The sequence below is a fragment of the Pelophylax lessonae genome (assembly GCF_965119305.1).
Source record: "Pelophylax lessonae genome assembly, chromosome: 2".
In the NCBI taxonomy this organism is placed as follows: domain Eukaryota; kingdom Metazoa; phylum Chordata; class Amphibia; order Anura; family Ranidae; genus Pelophylax; species Pelophylax lessonae.
The window spans coordinates 173,860,085-173,879,507 of NC_138769.1; the positions used below are offsets into that span (position 1 = coordinate 173,860,085).

Sequence of the window (19,423 nt, forward strand, 5' to 3'; positions counted from 1 at the left end):
AAGGGTTTACATCCACTTTAAGTAATGCTGGTTCATAAGGAACAATTGCAAATGACAACCCAAACTTGCAATGCAAAAAGCCACACCGCAATCAAATAATTTTTTCTTCAGTCAATTTTTTTCTATTGTTTAGTGAATATTCCACTTGATGCCTTCTGCCAGACCGTGCACTGACATGCTTCACCCACTAGAGGGGTTTATTCATAGAGCTCCGAATCATAGAACTATGATTAACCCTTTTTGAGGAGGAGGAGCAAAGTGGAATAAAGTTGATTGAACAAGAAAAGGATTTGGTGGAGGTGGGACTTTTTGCATTGTAAGTTTGGACTGGTTTATAAAGTGTGAAGGAAAGAAAATAAGAACAAAATGAAGCTGGTTATAATAGCAGCTTATCAGGTTTACCATAGATTTTAACATTTTCCTGTTTGGTTTTAACCTCCTTTATGACCAAGCCATTTTTTTCTTTGCTGCAACTGGTAATTGCACGGTCGTGCGACGCTGTACCCACACACGAAATGTATATCATTTTTTTTTTCACACAAAAAGAGCTTTCTTTTGGTGGTGTTTGATCACCTCTGGGTTTTTTATTTTTTTTATAATATAAAGGATAAAAGACCAACAATTTTGAAAACAAACAATATTTTTCACTTTCTGGTATAAAGCATATCATATTAAATTTTTTTTTAAAAAATCAAATCTCTATAAATTTTGGCCAAAATGTATTCTGCTACATGTCTTTGGTAAAATAAAAATCCCAATAAATGTATGTTCATTGATTTATGTGAAAGCTGCAGCATCTACAAATTATAGGATATGTGCTGGAATTTTTTTTTTTTTGCGTATATCGTGGGAATTAGCGACATATAGCAGGACGGCGGGCAATCTGACACTATGTGGGAATTAACTGCCACTGACATCACCAGTGACATTATTACAGTGATCAGTGCTAATAATATGCACTCTCTGTGCTAATGACACTGGGCAGGAAGGGGTTAATAGGGCAATCAAGGGGTTAAATATGTGCCTAACAAGTGTTTGTGTGTAAAATGTGCTGCTTATACTGGAGATTTAGTTGTTTTCATTCCCTGCTTAGCAGGGCATGAAAAACCAACTAGATCCCCTGTCACTAAACAGCTCTGTGCAGTTTACACTCACAGAGCTGTTTTCCGTGAAGTTCAGAGCTGATCGCTGGGTGCTGGTGGTCAGTCACTGGCCAGGACCTGGTGATTGGCATGCAATGTGACGAATCACTGCACAGCCAGGCGGGCAGTCGCATGCCCCCTACCCGGAAATGCAGAATCAAGTGTGTGTATATACTGTGTATGTATGTGTATATATACATATACACTGCTCAAAAAAATTAAGGGAACACTTTGAGAACAAATCGGATCTCAATGGGGAAAAATGTCATGCTGGATATCTACTCATATGATCTGATATAGACTGGGTAATGTGTTAGAAACATAAGGATGCCACACTGTTTGATGGAAATGAAAATATCAACCTACAGAGGGCTAATTCCAAGACACCCCAAAAATTTACCTTTGCCAAATGCAAAACTAGTGAAAAACAGTCAGAAAAGATGAGTAGGGAAAAAAAATTTCAGTGGCCTCCACTTGTTTTGAGGTCATCTCATTGTTGCCCATTTAGTGCACCTGTTGTTAATTTCATTAACACCAAAGCAGCTGAAACTGTTCACAGCCCTCTCTGCTAATTAACTGACCACATCAATGTCCCAGAAGTTTAATTGATTTGATCCTGTACTCTAATTAAAAAGTGTTCCTTTACTTCACCTGCTTTTTTGAGCAGTGTATAAATAAATATATATATATATATATATATATATATATGTGTGTGTGTGTGATTCTGCGCATTCGGCCTTTACTGGTTCAGTAATTGTACAGTGTGTGATCGGCAAGTGGTTAAGGACATAGTAAATAAATATACATATTGGCCTTTGGACAGCAGCACCACTTTTTGTTTTGCCATTTTCCCATTTTTATGACTCAGCCCCATAGATTGCTTTATGTGTCTCCCTACCAGCGATAGCAACTTGATTGAGATCCAATCACATCTGTCTTTAGAATGCTAGCAGTTTCTAATGGACAGCATTTTAAGTTCACTGATAGATTGCACTTGTCACCTGGAATTGCTTTTATGGAAGGATCAGTATGAGAATCAGTATATGTCTGTAATGAGGAGTCCATCCACTTGCAATCTTGCACATTATAAGCACCTAGCATTGTGGACAGTTTTGTCCAATTCTGGTCAAAATTGCTGGTAGTTAATATTATATAGGGCACCTGGCTGTTTCCCTCTGATTATCTTAAATTAAACTTTGAAACCTTCGCGGATACCCTAAAGTGACTCTGTTGCTTAACTGAAAGTGTAAAGAGGAGATTTACCTCTCCTGGTACCCATGCCATTGAATGCTGCTCTAATGACGAGTAATGGTCTCTTCAAAAAAACCAACACTTCCAGGGGTGACTATCTTCTGGTTTTCCTCTGTGCTCACTTGTTCCTCCCATTAATCCTTACATCACTGCTGTGTCCTATGGTTACATAGGAGTCGGCAGGCAGAATATTGAGTCTTGCTCAGGTGGAGCCTGTAATTCATTGAATTGCCCGAACAGCAGTTACTCCTACTTCTTTCTCTGTGCCACTTGTTACACTATATAGGCACTTCCATTACTGAAGACCACTGATCTAAATGTTTTGAAACTGATATTTTTTTGTGCTTTAACTCTCTAGAGTTTTAAAAAATGCCTGTAATTAAAAACTATGTGGAGCCCAGGGGTCAAAAGAACTACAGCTTGGCACATGTTCTTCTTAAAGCAATTACTCTTTAAATAATGTAGCTACACAATGGGGATGATTTACTAAAACTGGAGAGTGTAAAATATGGTGTATCTGCACATGGGGACTAATCAGCCTCTAACTTCAGCTTGTTCAAATAAGCTTTGACAAAAAAAAATACTGGAAGCTGATTGGTTTCAATGCAGTGTTGCACCAGATTTTGCTCTCCAGTTTGAGTAAATCAACCCCAATGTATTCAATATATTTGGAAAAGAAATTAGAAGTCCTGTTTCTGTTTTTTCCTAGGATTGTGTGGATGCAGGTTGGTGGGAAGGAGAGGTAAATGGCAGAAGAGGAGTGTTCCCGGACAATTTTGTCAAGCTACTTCCTTCAGATCTTGAGAAAGAAATCCATGTAAGTACCCAATTTAGGTGTCACTTTGTTTCAATGAGTAGTAGATTATACTGTTCTTACAGGAAGGAGCCATTATGTTTCTTGCAGCCCTCAGTCAAGAATGTAAAATAAAATAGGCTCCAAAAGACTTTAGAGACCTTTGAGGACTATATGCTCTTGTGCTATGTGTGAGGAAAGAAGTCCCCAAAAATGGTTATTGTTCACAGAGACATTTGTAGGAAGAGAACGAGGGACTGGTTTTACATGAGGGAATGGTCTTTGATTCGCACTATAAAATGTGTTGACTGCATTTATATGCATATTGTGCTTAAAGTAAAACTAAAGTCAAAAACTAAAAATCAAAATGCGATAAAACTAAGTAGAATGTAAAATATGTCTGTCTTTGTTATGTACATGCAAATATATAAAGGAATTACCTGCTCCCCTCCAGCTTATCAGCTTCCTTTATTGTAAAGACAATGTAGCTTCCTCATTTTCTAAATACCTCCGTTGTCCCCTTTTACATTTTGCCACTATACAAGGGACTACAGCGTTGTGACGTCATTGGAGGGGCATTGCTTCCTTTCCTTAGAAGCCCTAGCATGTCAGTCATCTTTGAAGACACACCAAGACTTCAGGCACTTCTCAGATTCGGTCTGCCTATACCCCGCTCATGTCCCGCCTATGCCACTGCCCACTGACCACTGAATCATGAGAACTGTAGTTCCCTGTGGAAGATGCAGATGCTAGCATAGTGGAAAGCAATGATGTGCTAACTCTGCCAAATTCTTCCCACCATCACTGTCGGGATCCAGCAGCGGCGGCACAGATGGGAGGTTAGAGCAAGCGAATGCAGGTGTATGCTGAGGGATCTATAATTTTCTTTAGGATATTTATTAAAATGTGGCCCTTTCATGAGCTTCACTCAGGGTACACTAAAAATGTTTAAGCTGCCTTTAGTTGTACTTTAATAAGACCGATCCTCAATGTAAATGGTCCTCTTAAGCATTTTCTTCTTATGGGTGCCTCTGCGATCAATAACCATTTTTTGGGGGCTTGTTTCCTTACACACTTTGTTCGTCAGATTCCAAATGCCTTCTCAGCACAGGATCATCCTGAGAAGTCACCCAAACAAGCATATCTCCAACTTATATCTGCAAGGGGACACATTTATTCCCCGCAGGCCTTACTATCCAGTTGCTTGACCCCCTGAAAATTGGGTGCCCTGCAATCATACTGTTGCGAATATTGGTCCTATATCACTTTTTTTTTTGTTCATATAACTCAAAACAACTACAACCCTAAGGCCTCTTTTACACATGGAGTCCGTTCAGATCTGCCTGTCATTTTTTTTGGCGGATCTGAACATATGCCCAATGCATCTCTATGGGGCATCGGATGTCAGCGGAGACATGTCTGCTGACATCCAATCCATCAAAACCGGACAGATGGAAACCCTATTTTCCAGTGGATCGATCCCCCCGCTGAGAAAAACGGAGTCCATCTGACTTTAGGATAGGATCTCTCCTGAGATAGTTTATATGCCTTTCTCAATTGAAAACACATGTCAAAGAACACAGCAATTGAGAGGTGATTCTGCACAGTGTAATCCTACTATCTATTCGAGTACTAATACTTTTGATCTATATAGAATTTAGTAAATTCAGAGAAAGTTTGATCGTATAAAACCCCTGGCATGCTCAGCTCACTTTCCATGAGTTCTATACTTATCTTCCGGGTTGTTCTCTCTTCTTTCTATCCTGCAAAGCCAACGTGGATGTAACAGTATACAGTTACTTTTAGCGCCTATGCGGTTCTCTACCTCCCTGTACCTACATGTACTTTCCTAACTGCATTGCATGCCCCTCACTGACACATAAGCTGGCTGCAGACAAGGCAAGCAGTTTTATTCCCTTGCTCTCTTAATGGGGTACTCATTGGCACCTGCCATTCCTTCACCCAACAGACTTAGGCACTTGTTTGAGTATATCTTTCCCTTTTATTAAAGACCTAATTTTGAGATTGTGTATTTTAGAAAATTTAAAAAACGATTTGAGTAATAATTGGGGCTTTCAACTAGGGATCAACCGGCTATCGGCAAAGCTGATATATCAGAGGGGAATATGCACTTTCCCCGATGTATCGGAATCGGCCCCTGAGGTTACCGATATTTCGGGAAAGTGCATATACCGGAGTGATGCCTGCAGCTAGAGGCATCACCCGGTACCAGCGACCATAGCCGACGGTCAGCTGTCTTATAATGACAACCGATGCGGCTGAGAAGCCGCTTGGCTGTCATTACAAGGAGCGGGAGGGGACGCCCACCCCCCCCCCCCCGCCGCCTTTCGTGGCTCACCCGGGCAACCAGCTTGCAGGCCACCGAAGAGAAGACCTGATCAAAGCCGCATTTGGCTCTGATCGGGTCTCCATGTAAAAACCCGGATGTGATGTCATGACATCACTTCCAGGTATTCTGCGCCAAATTAAAAATAAATTACAGCATTCAAAACAGCCAAACTGGCTGTTTTGAATGCTTTTAAGTGCAGAGGAGGGGTTTTTGGGTCTTTTAGACCCCCAGATCCCTCCACAAGAGTACCTCTCCAAAAAAAAATAAATAAAAATAAAATGTTATTTAATGTACGAAAATATCGGCCGATACTGATATGCGATGACCAAAATATCGGTATCGGCAATAAAAAAACAATACCGGTCAATCACTACTTTTAACAGTTTAAAGTGTTTATCAGCCCCTAAATGACCCGATTCTTTCCCTATTATGGTTTTGTGCCTTAAATTAAGAGTGAAGTAAAATACATGAGACCTTTTTTGTTTTATGATATATAAAATAGATCCATGTACATTTATCCTTTTCATTTCAGCACACACTGCTTCTGCTCTGATTTTTTTTCAAATATTGGTCTGTTTTATTAAATAGCTTGCAAAGAGCTTCAATTTACAATAAGCAATTGTAAACAACCAGATTTTAGCTTTCATCAGTTTAGCATGATGAAAAGAATGTTGTTTGCTGAATTCCATTGCTTTGTTAAATACAAGCTCTGATCACAGGGAATCAGAGGACGATTTATACACTATGCTGAGCCTTTTTTTTTTTTTTTTTTCGTTTTCCCTGGTTTTTCATGTTGGCATCTTTGCCAGCTGTTTACTTCTAGTTCAAACCATACAGGAAACAGAGTTGAGCAACATGGTACTGACAAGAATACAGGACCTATTCATTTGGTTACCTCAGATTAAATGTAAATAGGAACCCTGGCAGTAAATACTACACTTTGTATATTTTTCCTAAAATTCCAAGATTGCTAAGAAAGCAAATGCTAAAGGAGGACCCAACCTAAAAAAGACCTTACTGACTTAATACTAGGATGTGTGCACTGGTTTCTTATAATTTAATATGAGCTGTGAAAGAACTCGTATTCGTTTTCAGGGATCAAATGCAAGTTAGGCGTTTGTGAATGGTGGAGTTTTAGGGGTGTATTTATAACAAAAAAAAAATCAGCATAGCTGTTCATCCACTAAAACTGCATCTAAATTCACTCTGTGCAATGGGGAAAATTGAACATTCTCGGGCTATATTCTTTCAAGACCAAAAATGCAGAAAATAACTGCATTGTATCCACTAGATGGTGCTGCCTATCATAGGAAATAAATATGCTCTTCAGCTGCTTCTTGTGGCTTTAATTTGGTATTTTTCACATTCACACATTCAATCTGCAGAGAATATAGCCAGAGAACATCCAATTTTGTTCCATTTTTCCGAAACAAATTTTTGCAGAACGAATTTATATGCAGTGCACACTGTTGGCAATACCTAGTTGGTATCTATTACATAGACAACTGCTCTGTTTTGTGCTGTAGTGTTTTGCCTCTCAAAATCAAAAAAATATTGTGCACAAGATATGTCTAAATATTCAAGTAAATTTGTTGAGGGATTTTGAAGTATTTATTATGGCTTAGGGATTTTCTCGACTCATGGTGATTATGCAGCGTGTGAATCGTTACTGGGAGCAATGGATTTAGTAAACTACAATCTGTTCTTAGAAGAGAAGATAAAATGTGCAGTGAGGACAATGGGGTTAAGTGGCTAGGAGACTCGGTTGTGCATTTTGTGGTCATGAAATACATTATCATGTATGGGTAAATATAATTATTTTGGTCAAAAGAACAGAGAAAGTGGCTTGATGTATTATTATATGGCGTATTGCCTGCAGTTTCATGTCTGCCTACCTTTGTAACATCTTAAGTACAAAATAGGACTGAGTAAATGTCAGGAATCAGGAGTGAAATTGCGGTAATTATGGAGTTTCTGTTTAATTCAGTGATGGCAGGAACTTACACCCACCTTCCTTGGTCAGCTCAAGTCATCCATTATATTGAGTGAAATATTCATGGTCTAATGGCAGAAATGGCTGTTTTTAATGTTGTACATCACTCCTCTAAGACCTTTTCCACATATAATCAATTTTACTTTCTCATCATGTTAACCTGGTAATATTATCTCATGCCTACAGCATTGATTTCACCTATTCTTTTCTGCTTCTAAATGCATCCATTATAGCTATCCTGGATAAACAGCTCTACTGCTTGTGTGTGTATGTATGTATTTATAGATGAATAGTTTTTTTTTTCTTTTAAATTAACAATATTTTGCAGAGGGACCCTTGTACATGTTATGATCACATATTTATGCAATTTTATGGTCAGTCCACCTAAAAGTACTCTTTAGGTTATATTGGAGCTTAGTGGTTGAATCCCTGATTTCTTGTATGTCTTGACTACTTTAACAGCATAATTGGCATAGTTAATAATATAAACAAGCTGCACTAAGAGCCCATTCAGACTAGCGCGACACGACTTTGGGGGGCGACCTGTGAAGTCGCGTGCACCGCGATTTCGGCGCGACTTGCAGAGACTTCACATAATGGAAGTCTATGCAAGTCGCCTCCAGGTCACCCCAAAGTAGTACAGGACCCTTTTTCTAAGTCAGAGCGACTTGTGTCGCTCCTATTAGAACGGGTCCTGTGCTAATCAATGGACCACGACCGAGCGCGACTTGTCAGGCTGACAAGTCGCCTGACAAGTCGCGCTAATGTGAATGGGCTCTAAGTGAAAAAGACCATAGTGATATTGTAATCAAAGTGCAAAAATGAATTAATAAGTTAAATGGCTGCAATAGTGAGTAATGATAGCGATTAAACTATAAACTGAATAGAAAAAAAGTCTCTCATAAAGTCCAAGTGTTCCCAAAATATTAGTGAAGAATGTGGATCCAAATCAATCACCAAAAGTGCTGTATCCACCACCAGTGATATAATCTGCTTACCAGAAACAGATATACACAAGCCTGTATATATGGAATCTCTCTACTCTCTCGACCCTCTGATGTCACTTGAAAGGCAGTCAGGTGAGTCCAGGAACCCCAAGGTTGAGAATGTGCCTCCAGTCAAGTCAGAATATCAAATGGTCCCAGACAGAGATACCAGTGCCTGCTCTCAACAGCCACCATACATCGTCATCACTGCTCCTTATCCACAGCTGCTCGGGGAAGGAGCAGTGATGATGATGTATGGTGGCTTTTGAGAGCAGGCACTGGTATCTCTGTCTGGGACCATTTGATATTCTGATTTGACTGGAGGCACACTCTCAACCTTGGGGTACCTGGACTCACCTGACTGCCTTTCAAGTGACATTAGGGGGTCGAGAGAGCAGAGAGATTCCATACATACAGGCTTGTGTATATCTGTTTCTGGTAAGCATATTATATCACTGGTGGTGGATACAGCACTTTTGGTGATTGATTTGGATCCACATTCTTCACAGATATTTTGGGAACACTTGGACTTTATGAGAGACTTTTCTTTTCAGTTTATAGTTTAATCGCTATCATTACTCACTATTGCAGCCATTTATTTATTAATTTATTTTTGCACTTTGATTACAATTTCACTATGGTCTTTTTCACTTAGCGCAGCTTGTTTATATTATTTGTTTTTTGGTGATATCACACTGGAAGCTGCAGCTCCTCATTTCACCAGTGCGGTTATATATTTTGGGGAATTCATTTACATAGTAAGGTTAAACAAAGACACCAGTCCATCCAGTTTAACCTGTGTGGGTGCATTCATGTAAAAAACTATTTCCCATATCCCTGTATACCGTGTTCACTAAGATGCACGTCCAAGAGTTATTTGAAAACAATTACTACTTCTGCTGACACCACCAATTGTGGAAGGGAGTTCTGTATCTTTACCGCTCCTGACAGTCTAAAACTCCCAACACAGCTTAAGGTCAAACCGCTTGTCAAATTTTATTGAGTGGCCTCGTGTCTTCTTACACTCCCTGAGAGTGAAATGTTTTCTTCCTATGCTGGAATCACCATTGCAGTATTTGTATATCACTAGCGTATCTCCTCTCAAGCGTCTCTTCTTCAGGAAAAATAAGTTTAAAGCTTGTAGTCGTTCCTCGTAACTGAGGTCCTCCAGTGCCCTTATTCATTTTGTTGCCCTACTCTGGATTTTCTCCAGTTCCAGCACATCCTTTCTGAGGATTGGTGACCAGAACTGGACGGCATGCTCCAGATGTAGTCGAACCAGAGTTTTTTTTAAAGTGACAGAATTATCTCTGAATAAATTACCTTTTTAATGCATCCTAATGCACCTAATGCATGCCATTGCTGAGTCTGTCATCTTCTGACTCAGTTTCTGTCCATTGAGGGTTTAATCTGCTCCTGCCCACCTTTGTATGTTCCTGCTCTTGCTGTTTCATTCTCCAAAATATAAAATAAAAAAAATACAAGAGTGGGAACACCTCCTAATGGCTAAGAAGGTGAGCAGATCCAAAAATTCAAGCAAAAATATGTCAGCAGTAAAGTCCTCAAGAGATCTCAGAAATTGTCAAGCAGTTTAAAGCCCAGCTCCATGCACAGCTATTTTTAAAATTTTTAAATCTTTATTACTCACATTAAAACTGTAATGTCCTTATTATTCAAAAGCTATCTGTAGGATTTCCTGAAGGTTGCTAATATGTGCAGCATGAGCTGCACTTTTGGCTGTCTGTTGCATTGAAATAGTGTCATAGACACTAGCTCTGGCTTTGTGCCACGGCTTCCTCCCTCTGCTGTGCAATTCACAAATCACAACAGTGATGACATTGCAGCCGAAAATGGCACAGGAGAGGGCAAAGAATAGTACCATTTTGGTGCAAAAAAAAATGATATAGGAATACTGATAGTGGACCTAAAGAGTTGATAACCGCCTGGATGTAAGGACATTAAAAGTGAATTTAGACAGTACAGCATTCACAAACAGTTGGTCCTTTTTCCAGTCTTTAGTCCCCTGATGCCCAACCCACATCCAGAGGGCTTCATGTGGCCCTTTGGTATATGATGTGTGGACCTCAGACCTCAGCAGTATGTAGTGGGAACATTGATTAGGGTAATAGCATTGACCTCGATTGGCCTCATTGGACATATGTAGTCTTGTGCAGCCTATCCCCAGCCAAAAATGTAACATTTTCACACTTACTTTTATTGAACATTATGTGCAACCCTTTGATGATGTCAGGAGCCACATTTGAGGCCCCCTTTATCTCATAAGTTGACGATCACTGCTTTAACAGCTTCATCAAAGACTTGTTAGAGGCTTTTCTTTTTATTTTAAGTTTCTTTGTGGGCATGTTTCGCACACAAAAATAACAATGATTTTATTAAACAAAGGATCCTCCCACACTGACATACTTCTTACTGCAGATGTGAACACCTCTGCTGGGTACTTATTTTTACTTTTACAGGTCTTTAGGGGCACTTCCAATGCACATACTCGAACCTAGATTTTTAGTACTTTTCTGATTTTATAATATTTTAAAATAATATTTATTATGCGTTATTACAACTTTACAAATCTGCTGCAATCTTTACTTTTCGGGTCACTTTTACTGCCAAACACTAGTTCTAAAACTACTTAAATTAAATCTAGGCCACTAAAATGACTCTGTTTGGCCCTAATGGGATAAACTCAGAATAAAAGCGTAAAGTATTTTTTATTCTGTTCTGATAAAAGTCATGTTTAGTCTTTTGAACTGGGGCTCTAAAAAAAAAAAAAATTATCCAAAATATAGATGTATAGAAAAAGTAAAATATAAGATGTATTGCAATTTGAAGGTCTTCCTTATTCAGTTGTACACTGGCAGGAATTTAATGAACTGAGCAGTACATTTTGAATTATACAAAATGAGTATACATGTATTCTTGCTTGCCCTATCTTATTGGAGTTATTGAGTGTAATCTCCGGAGAACATTATATGCAATGTAAATATACACCTGATAAGCCCTGTAGGATCTTTCAGCAGCAAATCCATTAGCAAAGTAAAAAAGCACATTAGACTCTTTTAACTCCTGCTGCATTCATGTTTATTTAGAGATTATAGGTATTTTTGTGTGAATAATTTTCCATCTTGTAACATTTACAAGTAAAAATATGTTCAATAAATGTAAAATCTTTTGGAAGGTTGCTCAATTAATATTAGTTTTCAAGTAAAATCAAGGGGGGAATCCTGCGCTTAGTGATAAATAAATTCAATATAACAAAATGACATGAGCAAGATAGCAGCTAGAACACTGGATTCATAGTAATCCCATTCATAATGTGTTTCAAGTAGTGCAGCGCTATGAACATCAAAATTAATTATGCTTAAAAATAAACAATGTAATATGATAAAAAAATATGCATCAAATCATAAGTCCATTGCATCAAAAAAGACTATTCAGCATATGGAGATGGTAGAGAGTCCAATTAAGAATGAAGATCCCAAGATGTGGAGAGCAGAGATGGAAAAAACACCCGTGCATATAGACAAGGTGGCAGCTTACCCCAATACGTGGGCCACCAAATTAATGGATGGGCCACTTAAAGCATGAGATGTTAACTCTTGTGGGATGGACTTTCTCCTCTGCACGAACAAATCAGGGATGATTCCAAGTATATCTACACCTCGCTCACTCACAGATCCAGATAGGACTCCAGTATGTGTGGCAATATGCAAGGGATAGAGGGAATCATAGCGTAATCCCATATGGTAAAATAGTCAGCTTTATTAAAATTTCTACTTACAAATTGGTAGATATGCACAAGCGAATATGTATAAAAAGCGGCGTCCCGCTATGGTAGACACAAAGCCGGCGTCCTGGGGGCGTGACAAGCGCGATGTCCGGAACCTCCCGACCGGTTTCGTCAGAGTGACGTCGTGAGGGGTGACGAGGTTCCGGACATCGCGCTTGTCACGCCCCCAGGACGCCGGCTTTGTGTCTACCATAGCGAGACGCCACTTTTTATACATATTCGCTTGTACATATCTACCAATTTGTAAGTAGAACTTTTAATAAAGCTGACTATTTTACCATACGGGATTACGCTATGATTTCCTCTATCCCTTGCATATTGCCACACATACTGGAGTCCTATCTGGATCTGTGAGTGAGCGAGGTGTAGATATACTTGGAATCATCCCTGGTTTGTTCGTGCAGAGGAGAAAGTCCATCCCACAAGAGTTAACATCTCATGCTTTAAGTGGCCTATCCATTAATTTGGTGGCCCACGTATTGGGGTAAGCTGCCACCTTGTCTATATGCACGGGTGTTTTTTCCATTTCTGCTCTCCACATCTTGGGATCTTCATTCTTAATTGGACTCTCTACCATCTCCATATGCTGAATGGTCTTTTTTGATGCAATGGACTTATGATTTGATGCATATTTTTTATCATATTACATTGTTTATTTTTAAGCATAATTAATTTTGATGTTCATAGCGCTGCACTACTTGAAACACAATATTAGTCTTCAGCCTGTCTGACATAGACGCTGGTAGAAACGCCATTGCTAATGTAGATAAATATTAGAAAATGCTTGTAATAGCCCTTGTGTTTTCAGTAGGGAGTCCATAGCATTTAAATATTACTGCACTTGATAGGCTTCTGAAGACCCAGATTTATGAGTATAGGTTATTGAACCCATACAGGCCTAAAGTGTATATATACCTAATTAACTTCTCCTACTTGCTCCCTTTGGTATGTTTAATATACTAAAAAAATACCAGTTTATGGTGCCAGTGAGCAAATGACTTCCTGTTATCTGTCTCTGCTACTTTGTTAGCAGTAACCATTGTTCGAATTTCTTTGTATACAATGTTATGGAGATGAACAAGTGGAAAAAGATACCTTTTGATCATCCCATAAATCCATTGAGCTTCTAACTTTCTGTAGTGAGCCTGCAATGCTGAACAGAAATCTCAAGCATGGTTATCAGCGCCGCCTGAGTTAATCTTTGTGAGCTGTGGAACACCTCCCAACTATGTTATATAGATAATAAGAGGGGTGTTGTTCTTTAACTCTAACACACTTCTATACTAGGGTGACAACGTGCCCCTTCATAGATACAGTGTAGTTAGTGTTGTCACCCTAGGACAGGAAGTGTTGTGCTGGGGAAAAAAAAAAGCCTGAAAAAGAAAACTAGTTCAACCACAACATTTGAGTAACAGTAAGCTGCAAAGTATTAAACTTTTGTTCTTGGGTTTAGATTTACATTAACCTCTTCACGATCGCCTGCCTGCATTGCACTGCAGATGGGTGGCTATTACACCTGTACGTCACTAGCCTCTTCTGGGTACAGGGCGCTTGCGGGCCCCCGCTCGCTGACTTCTGCTGTGATTAAACACAGCGGGATTTTGGCCAAGAAGAAGGAACAAAGGTTTTAAGTAGAAAGCAGCACATAATATACACATTATTATACTTGTTAGGCACACGCTTAACCCCTTGATTACCCTGAGATGTTAACTCCTTCCCAGCCAGTGTCATTAGTACAGTGTCAGTGTATAGTATTATCACTGATCACTGTATTAGTGTCACTGGTGATGTCAGTGTCAGTTAGTTCCCCACACAGTATCAGTTAGTATCAGATTGTGACTGTAAGTCGCTCATTCAATTTAAAATCAAATGTTTTGGAATTGTATATCTTTTATAGCAGAAAGTAAAAAATATTTTTTTTCAAAATGTTTGGTCTTTTTTAGTTTATATAATAAAAAAAAACCCAGTGGTTACCAAATACCACCAAAAGAAAACTCTGTGTGAAAAAAAAGTTATAAATTTTGTTTGGGTACAGCGTTTCATGACCACACAATTACCAGTTATAGTAGCAGAGTGCTAAACAAGCAAACAAATGGCTTGGTCATGAACTGGGTAAAACCCTCCCGGAGCTGAAGTTGTTAAGGAAAAAAATTCAGCAATATTTTAAAATCCTCCTCAAACTGGACCAAATTCATGTGGCTTGGAATCTGTTCTGATCTGTGGCAATTTTGCAATAAGGACCTATTTTAGAGTAAGGCTGTGTGATCTATCTGCCGCTGCAGTGTATGTTTACTACAAGCCAGCAGATCTATCACACTGCCCTGCAGCACTGACTGTTCATTTACAATCATAAACAACTATCTAAATATATTTTGCCAAGGTTGTTGGGATAGCCACTAACATCCCTGAAATCATAAATATCATTAAACTTTACCAGGTATGGGACTTTGTATGCATCATAGTATTAGGCATCTTCAAAGATTGGTAAAATTCAATTAATTTATTAAATTCATATTAAAGTCATTAAAATGGTAGTATGACATAATTCAGCATAACCTATTATTGCAGAATATAACAAATAACATAAAAAAAGTATTTTTGCAAATTTGTTTCACAGCTTGTTGTTGTTCCTCCCGCCCTTACCATATACCACTTGTCTCTCTTATTCTTGCAACAAAATAACCTGTGGATTCTAGATGGCTTTGACAGGGGGAGAATTACAGTGACCTTAAAGCGGAGTTCCGGGCAGAGAAACGTTTTTTTGTTGAACATACCCCCGGGACAGTCAGGGCTAGCACATTCCACAATGGCTAGCCTCTGATCTGTCCCGGTTCACACTTACCTTTTAGAAGAAATACTTACTTAGAAATTTTCTTCCACAGCGTTTCCATCTCGGTTGTGGGCAGCTGAAGCCGGCGCGGTCCTCTTCTCTGTCTTCTTCCGCGTCTTCGTGTCCCAGAATGCACTGCACCGGCCCCTCTCGTCACTTCCGGCGCGGCGCCGCATTCCTAAACAGCTTCTGGGCATGCCCAGAAGCTGTTTAGCAGGGGAATGCGGCGTCGCCCGGAAATGACGAGTGGGGCCGGTGCGGCGCATTGATTCCTGGGAGCTATAACGTTTAGCTCCCAGGAATCATCGCGAGGCAGGAAGTGAAGGGGTGAGCCTCGGCGCTGGAGGAGGAAGCTGTCATAGGTGAGTATTTACGATCGTCAATAAAAAGGTGAGTAAACAAAAAAAAAAAAATAACTATCCAATTCCTTTTCAGGTGCGGCATACCTAGCGGAAGGGCACAAAAAAAGAAAATCTTTTTTGTGCCCGGAACTCCGCTTTAACACAACATGTGTTGTGGGTCCCAAATATTCCACTTCTATAGGTTCTGTGAAGCTTTCAAGAAAATAATTAGATCTCATTAGAACAATTGATTATAATCATAATCCATATTTTCATTTATAAATACTTTTACTGTATCGAGTAGTTACTGAAATCAGGATCCTGGGGACCGCCAACTGCACCAAGCCTCCTTTTTGGGGAGAACCTGAAGAAGTGTGGTATTTGGGATCCATGAAACAACAAAATAATCTGTGGAAACCTGTGGATTCTAGATGGCTTTGACAGGGGGGCGATTTATAGTGACCTTAACACGACGCGTTTTGTGGGTCACAATTATCCCACTTGTTCCAGTTCTGTAAAGCTATATAGAAAACAATCAGATCTCATTAAAAAAAATATCATAATCCATATTTTCATTTATAAATACCTTTATTGTATTGAGTAGTTACTGAAATCAGGATCCTTGGGACCGCCAACTGCACCAAGCCTGAAGAACCTGAAGAAGTGGGGTCCTTGGGAAACGCGTCATGTTAAGGTTGCATGTTAAGGTTGCTGTAAATCCTCCACTTTTAAAGTAATCCGACAATCCACAAGTTATAGCAGAATAGCAAGGGAGACGTGGTATATAGTAGAGGTGAGAGCAACAATGACAAAATATGAAACACATTTTTAAAAATACTTTTAATATGTTATATTCTGGAATACAGTAAATATGTTATGCTGAATTATGTCATGCTGCTATTTTAATGACGTTTATATGGATTAAATAAATGAATAGAATTTTAACAGTACTATTATTAGGCACCTTCAAAGCCCCATATCTTGTAAAGTTTTTTGATATTTGATGATCGGCCAGTGCTGTGGGACTGTGTGATCTATCTGCCTGCTGCTAGTGCTAGTACAAATCCATCTTACTGGCAGATAGATCACACACCCCTGTGATGCTGACTGATCATTTACTAGTGACTTGGTATAAATGGAGCTGGTCCTTTCACCTGCTTTGTTAAATCATAGTGCTCGTCTCTAGCGTGTGCTTGCTGCTGAAGATAAGCACTTGGTCCCCTGGGGGATTTGTTAAAGATTTTAAAGATTTGGTGATACAACTTTTTTAGCCCATACAGAAAGATGTGTGGAGGCGGAACTTGCTGTAGAAATGTCAGCTTGGCAGATCCAGAGTAATGATGTCCTCAAAGTACATCTATAATTGTGTCACACATCTCCAGGCTTGCTGCCTAGCTGTCAATGCTGCCTTAGTGGTGCAGGATTATGTTATGATACATCTATAATGATGTCACACCTGTCCTGAATTTCTGCAGAACTGGCACTTAGCATTAGAGATGCAGGGTAATGTTATTATGGTCCATTTATAATGATGTCACACTTGCCCCAGCTTTCTGCTGGTTTCAGTGTATGGCCAGCTTTACAAATCGAATGGAGAGGAGTGAACAATGCAATGTAACCAAGGCTCCATAGCTGTACCTTGCAACATACCAAAGCCACACCCCCATCTAAAAAAAGTGGGGTGGCATGTCCCTGACAAGCGTGCAGGAAGTTTTTTTTTTATGACTGATGGACTGGATTAGCCCATTTCACAGTGGTTGTGTTTTTGATACCAGCTGGGGATCCCTGTTATCTTCAGGCTAACTAATGGTGTCAACGTTGCAGGTTACAGCTATGGAGTCCATAAGACTACTGGTCTACTAAGAGCCCAATCTGCCTTGTGAGGGGAAGTAACCTTTTGAGTTCTGACTAGGGGTTTGGGCATGGCCAACTGAGATAATCTGATAAATGATCTTTGTGCACCTCTATGGAGGAGTCTGTTTTGGGCTTGGTATTCTCTACATATATTTAGCAGAGCAGCTGATGGACTGCTGCATCTACTCTGGTATGCCTCTTTATTATACCCCTTCTCAATCCCTTATTCCTGGTAACGTACCCCCACTAAACCACAGCTTGGATGTTTTGGTGCTCTAACAGGAGCTTAACATATTTGTATCAAATGTTTACTTTGTTACACTCTTTCATTTAACGCCAATTGCAGCATATATCTGTGGCAGTTGCTGGTAGTAACTTGCTTGTACCTGCATTACGTGTAATTAGAGGATCCAATTGATCTTCAACATTCAGTTGATGGACTTCACCAGTTACATCAATAACACGGCTCTGGGGTAGAGCTCAAGACCTTTCAGTGGAATATGTTTGAACTGGATAAAATTTGGTCTTATGATTTGGAGATTCTGAACATAGGGAGCCCTATATATGTGAAGATTTTAGATGTTATTAAATGTGCTTCGTGTGTGAAGATTTTTGATACAATGAAATAAAAAAATAAAAACTATTACGTAATTAAATCTGATACGTTGAAATAATAAATCAATATGATTTTGTAACTGTGGACTATTATGATCACGTTGCACTTAATAATTCTGTTCAGGAATATTTCCAGTAGGGGGGGGGGGTTAATTTTCTAATTATTTATAAGTTATACTATTTTTTTTTTTTTTTTTTTTTGATTGCTACATCAGGCTCATGGAATTGCATAATATTATATTAAAAAGAGAACTTTCCAAGACACCCCACTCCACTGGCTATTGGCTATCCTATTTCTGATTCTTGGGATAAAAGTAAAAATGAATTTGCTGTGTGGGTTTTAGTGAATTTTACCAAAGGCAGAAGCTATTTTGACTGTTTGGCTACAGTAATGCACAGCTTCAAGTTATGTGTAGTGCACAGGTATCTTTATAAATCATTTTATAGCCTGTTTTTATGTAAGACGTAATTTAAATTTTATACTTTTTTTATGCTGTTCCACAGAGACCTAAGAAGCCACCCCCTCCATCAGCTCCTGTAAACAAGGCAGGAACAGGTAGTTATACATCTATGTAATACTGTATCTATGATAATCTTCAATCTAGAATTGCGGGGCCTAGCACCTTGATTACAGCTAAATCTAGGAATAGTTCATTAATATTGCAGTACAAAGAATAGTCACACTATACAAAATGCATGCAGTAATGGTGAACAACTTTTTTTTTAAACTTTTGGAACACAGAGTTGTCCCAGCAGTAGATTCCAGTTAAAGTGGTGTTAAACCCAAAATTAAAAATGTAATATATTACAGCTTACCAATCATTAGATGTAGTGGCTGTATTAGTTTTGTTTTTTTTTTCTTTTTTTCATCTGTTTTCACCTGGTGATCTGGCCAGTAACAAACCTGTATTAGAGTGCCCCTACTCTAAATGAGTATGGGGGGAATATTTGGATGGCAGCATTGTCATTCTGGGGGGAGGATAGTCTTGGATGTACTAGCAGATTTAAATACAAATTGAATCCAAACCCCAGCTAATACTTTTTGAGCAGTTAGAGCAATTTTTTTTCTTTTGGAATAAAGGTTTCAGTGTTAAATGGTTTGTCTCATCCATGTAACTGATAGAATCTGCAATAGAGCTTGATCTTTTGAAAACAACAGCCTTACTGGCTGGATCACCAGATGAAAAAAAGAAAACTAATGCAGCCACCACATCTAATAATTGGCAAGCTGCAATATAATAATTGTTTACTTTTGGGTTCAATACCACTTTAACTGTGCAGTATAATAATAAACTATTGACTACAACTATACTGGATAGCAGAATCTGACTGCACACAGCTTTGAAATATTCAGTAAGTCTTAAATATCATTATGACGAAAACTACTGTATATTAATAACAGCATGCATTTAATACATGTAATAATTTGATTCTATTTTTATTTTACTTGTATTTTATTTTAT

The 19,423-nt window shown here is 38.9% G+C and overlaps 1 protein-coding gene across 1 annotated transcript in view; it reads left to right on the top strand.

The window, feature by feature from the left end:
* The window catches only part of SH3KBP1 (SH3 domain containing kinase binding protein 1), a 568,203-nt gene that overhangs the window by 466,619 nt on the left and 82,161 nt on the right, over positions 1-19,423 (top strand). Inside the window, exons 9-10 of the mRNA XM_082244592.1 lie at positions 3,103-3,210; positions 18,465-18,516. Coding sequence (XP_082100718.1) covers positions 3,103-3,210; positions 18,465-18,516 — 160 coding nt within the window. The remainder of the gene's footprint in view (positions 1-3,102; positions 3,211-18,464; positions 18,517-19,423) is intronic.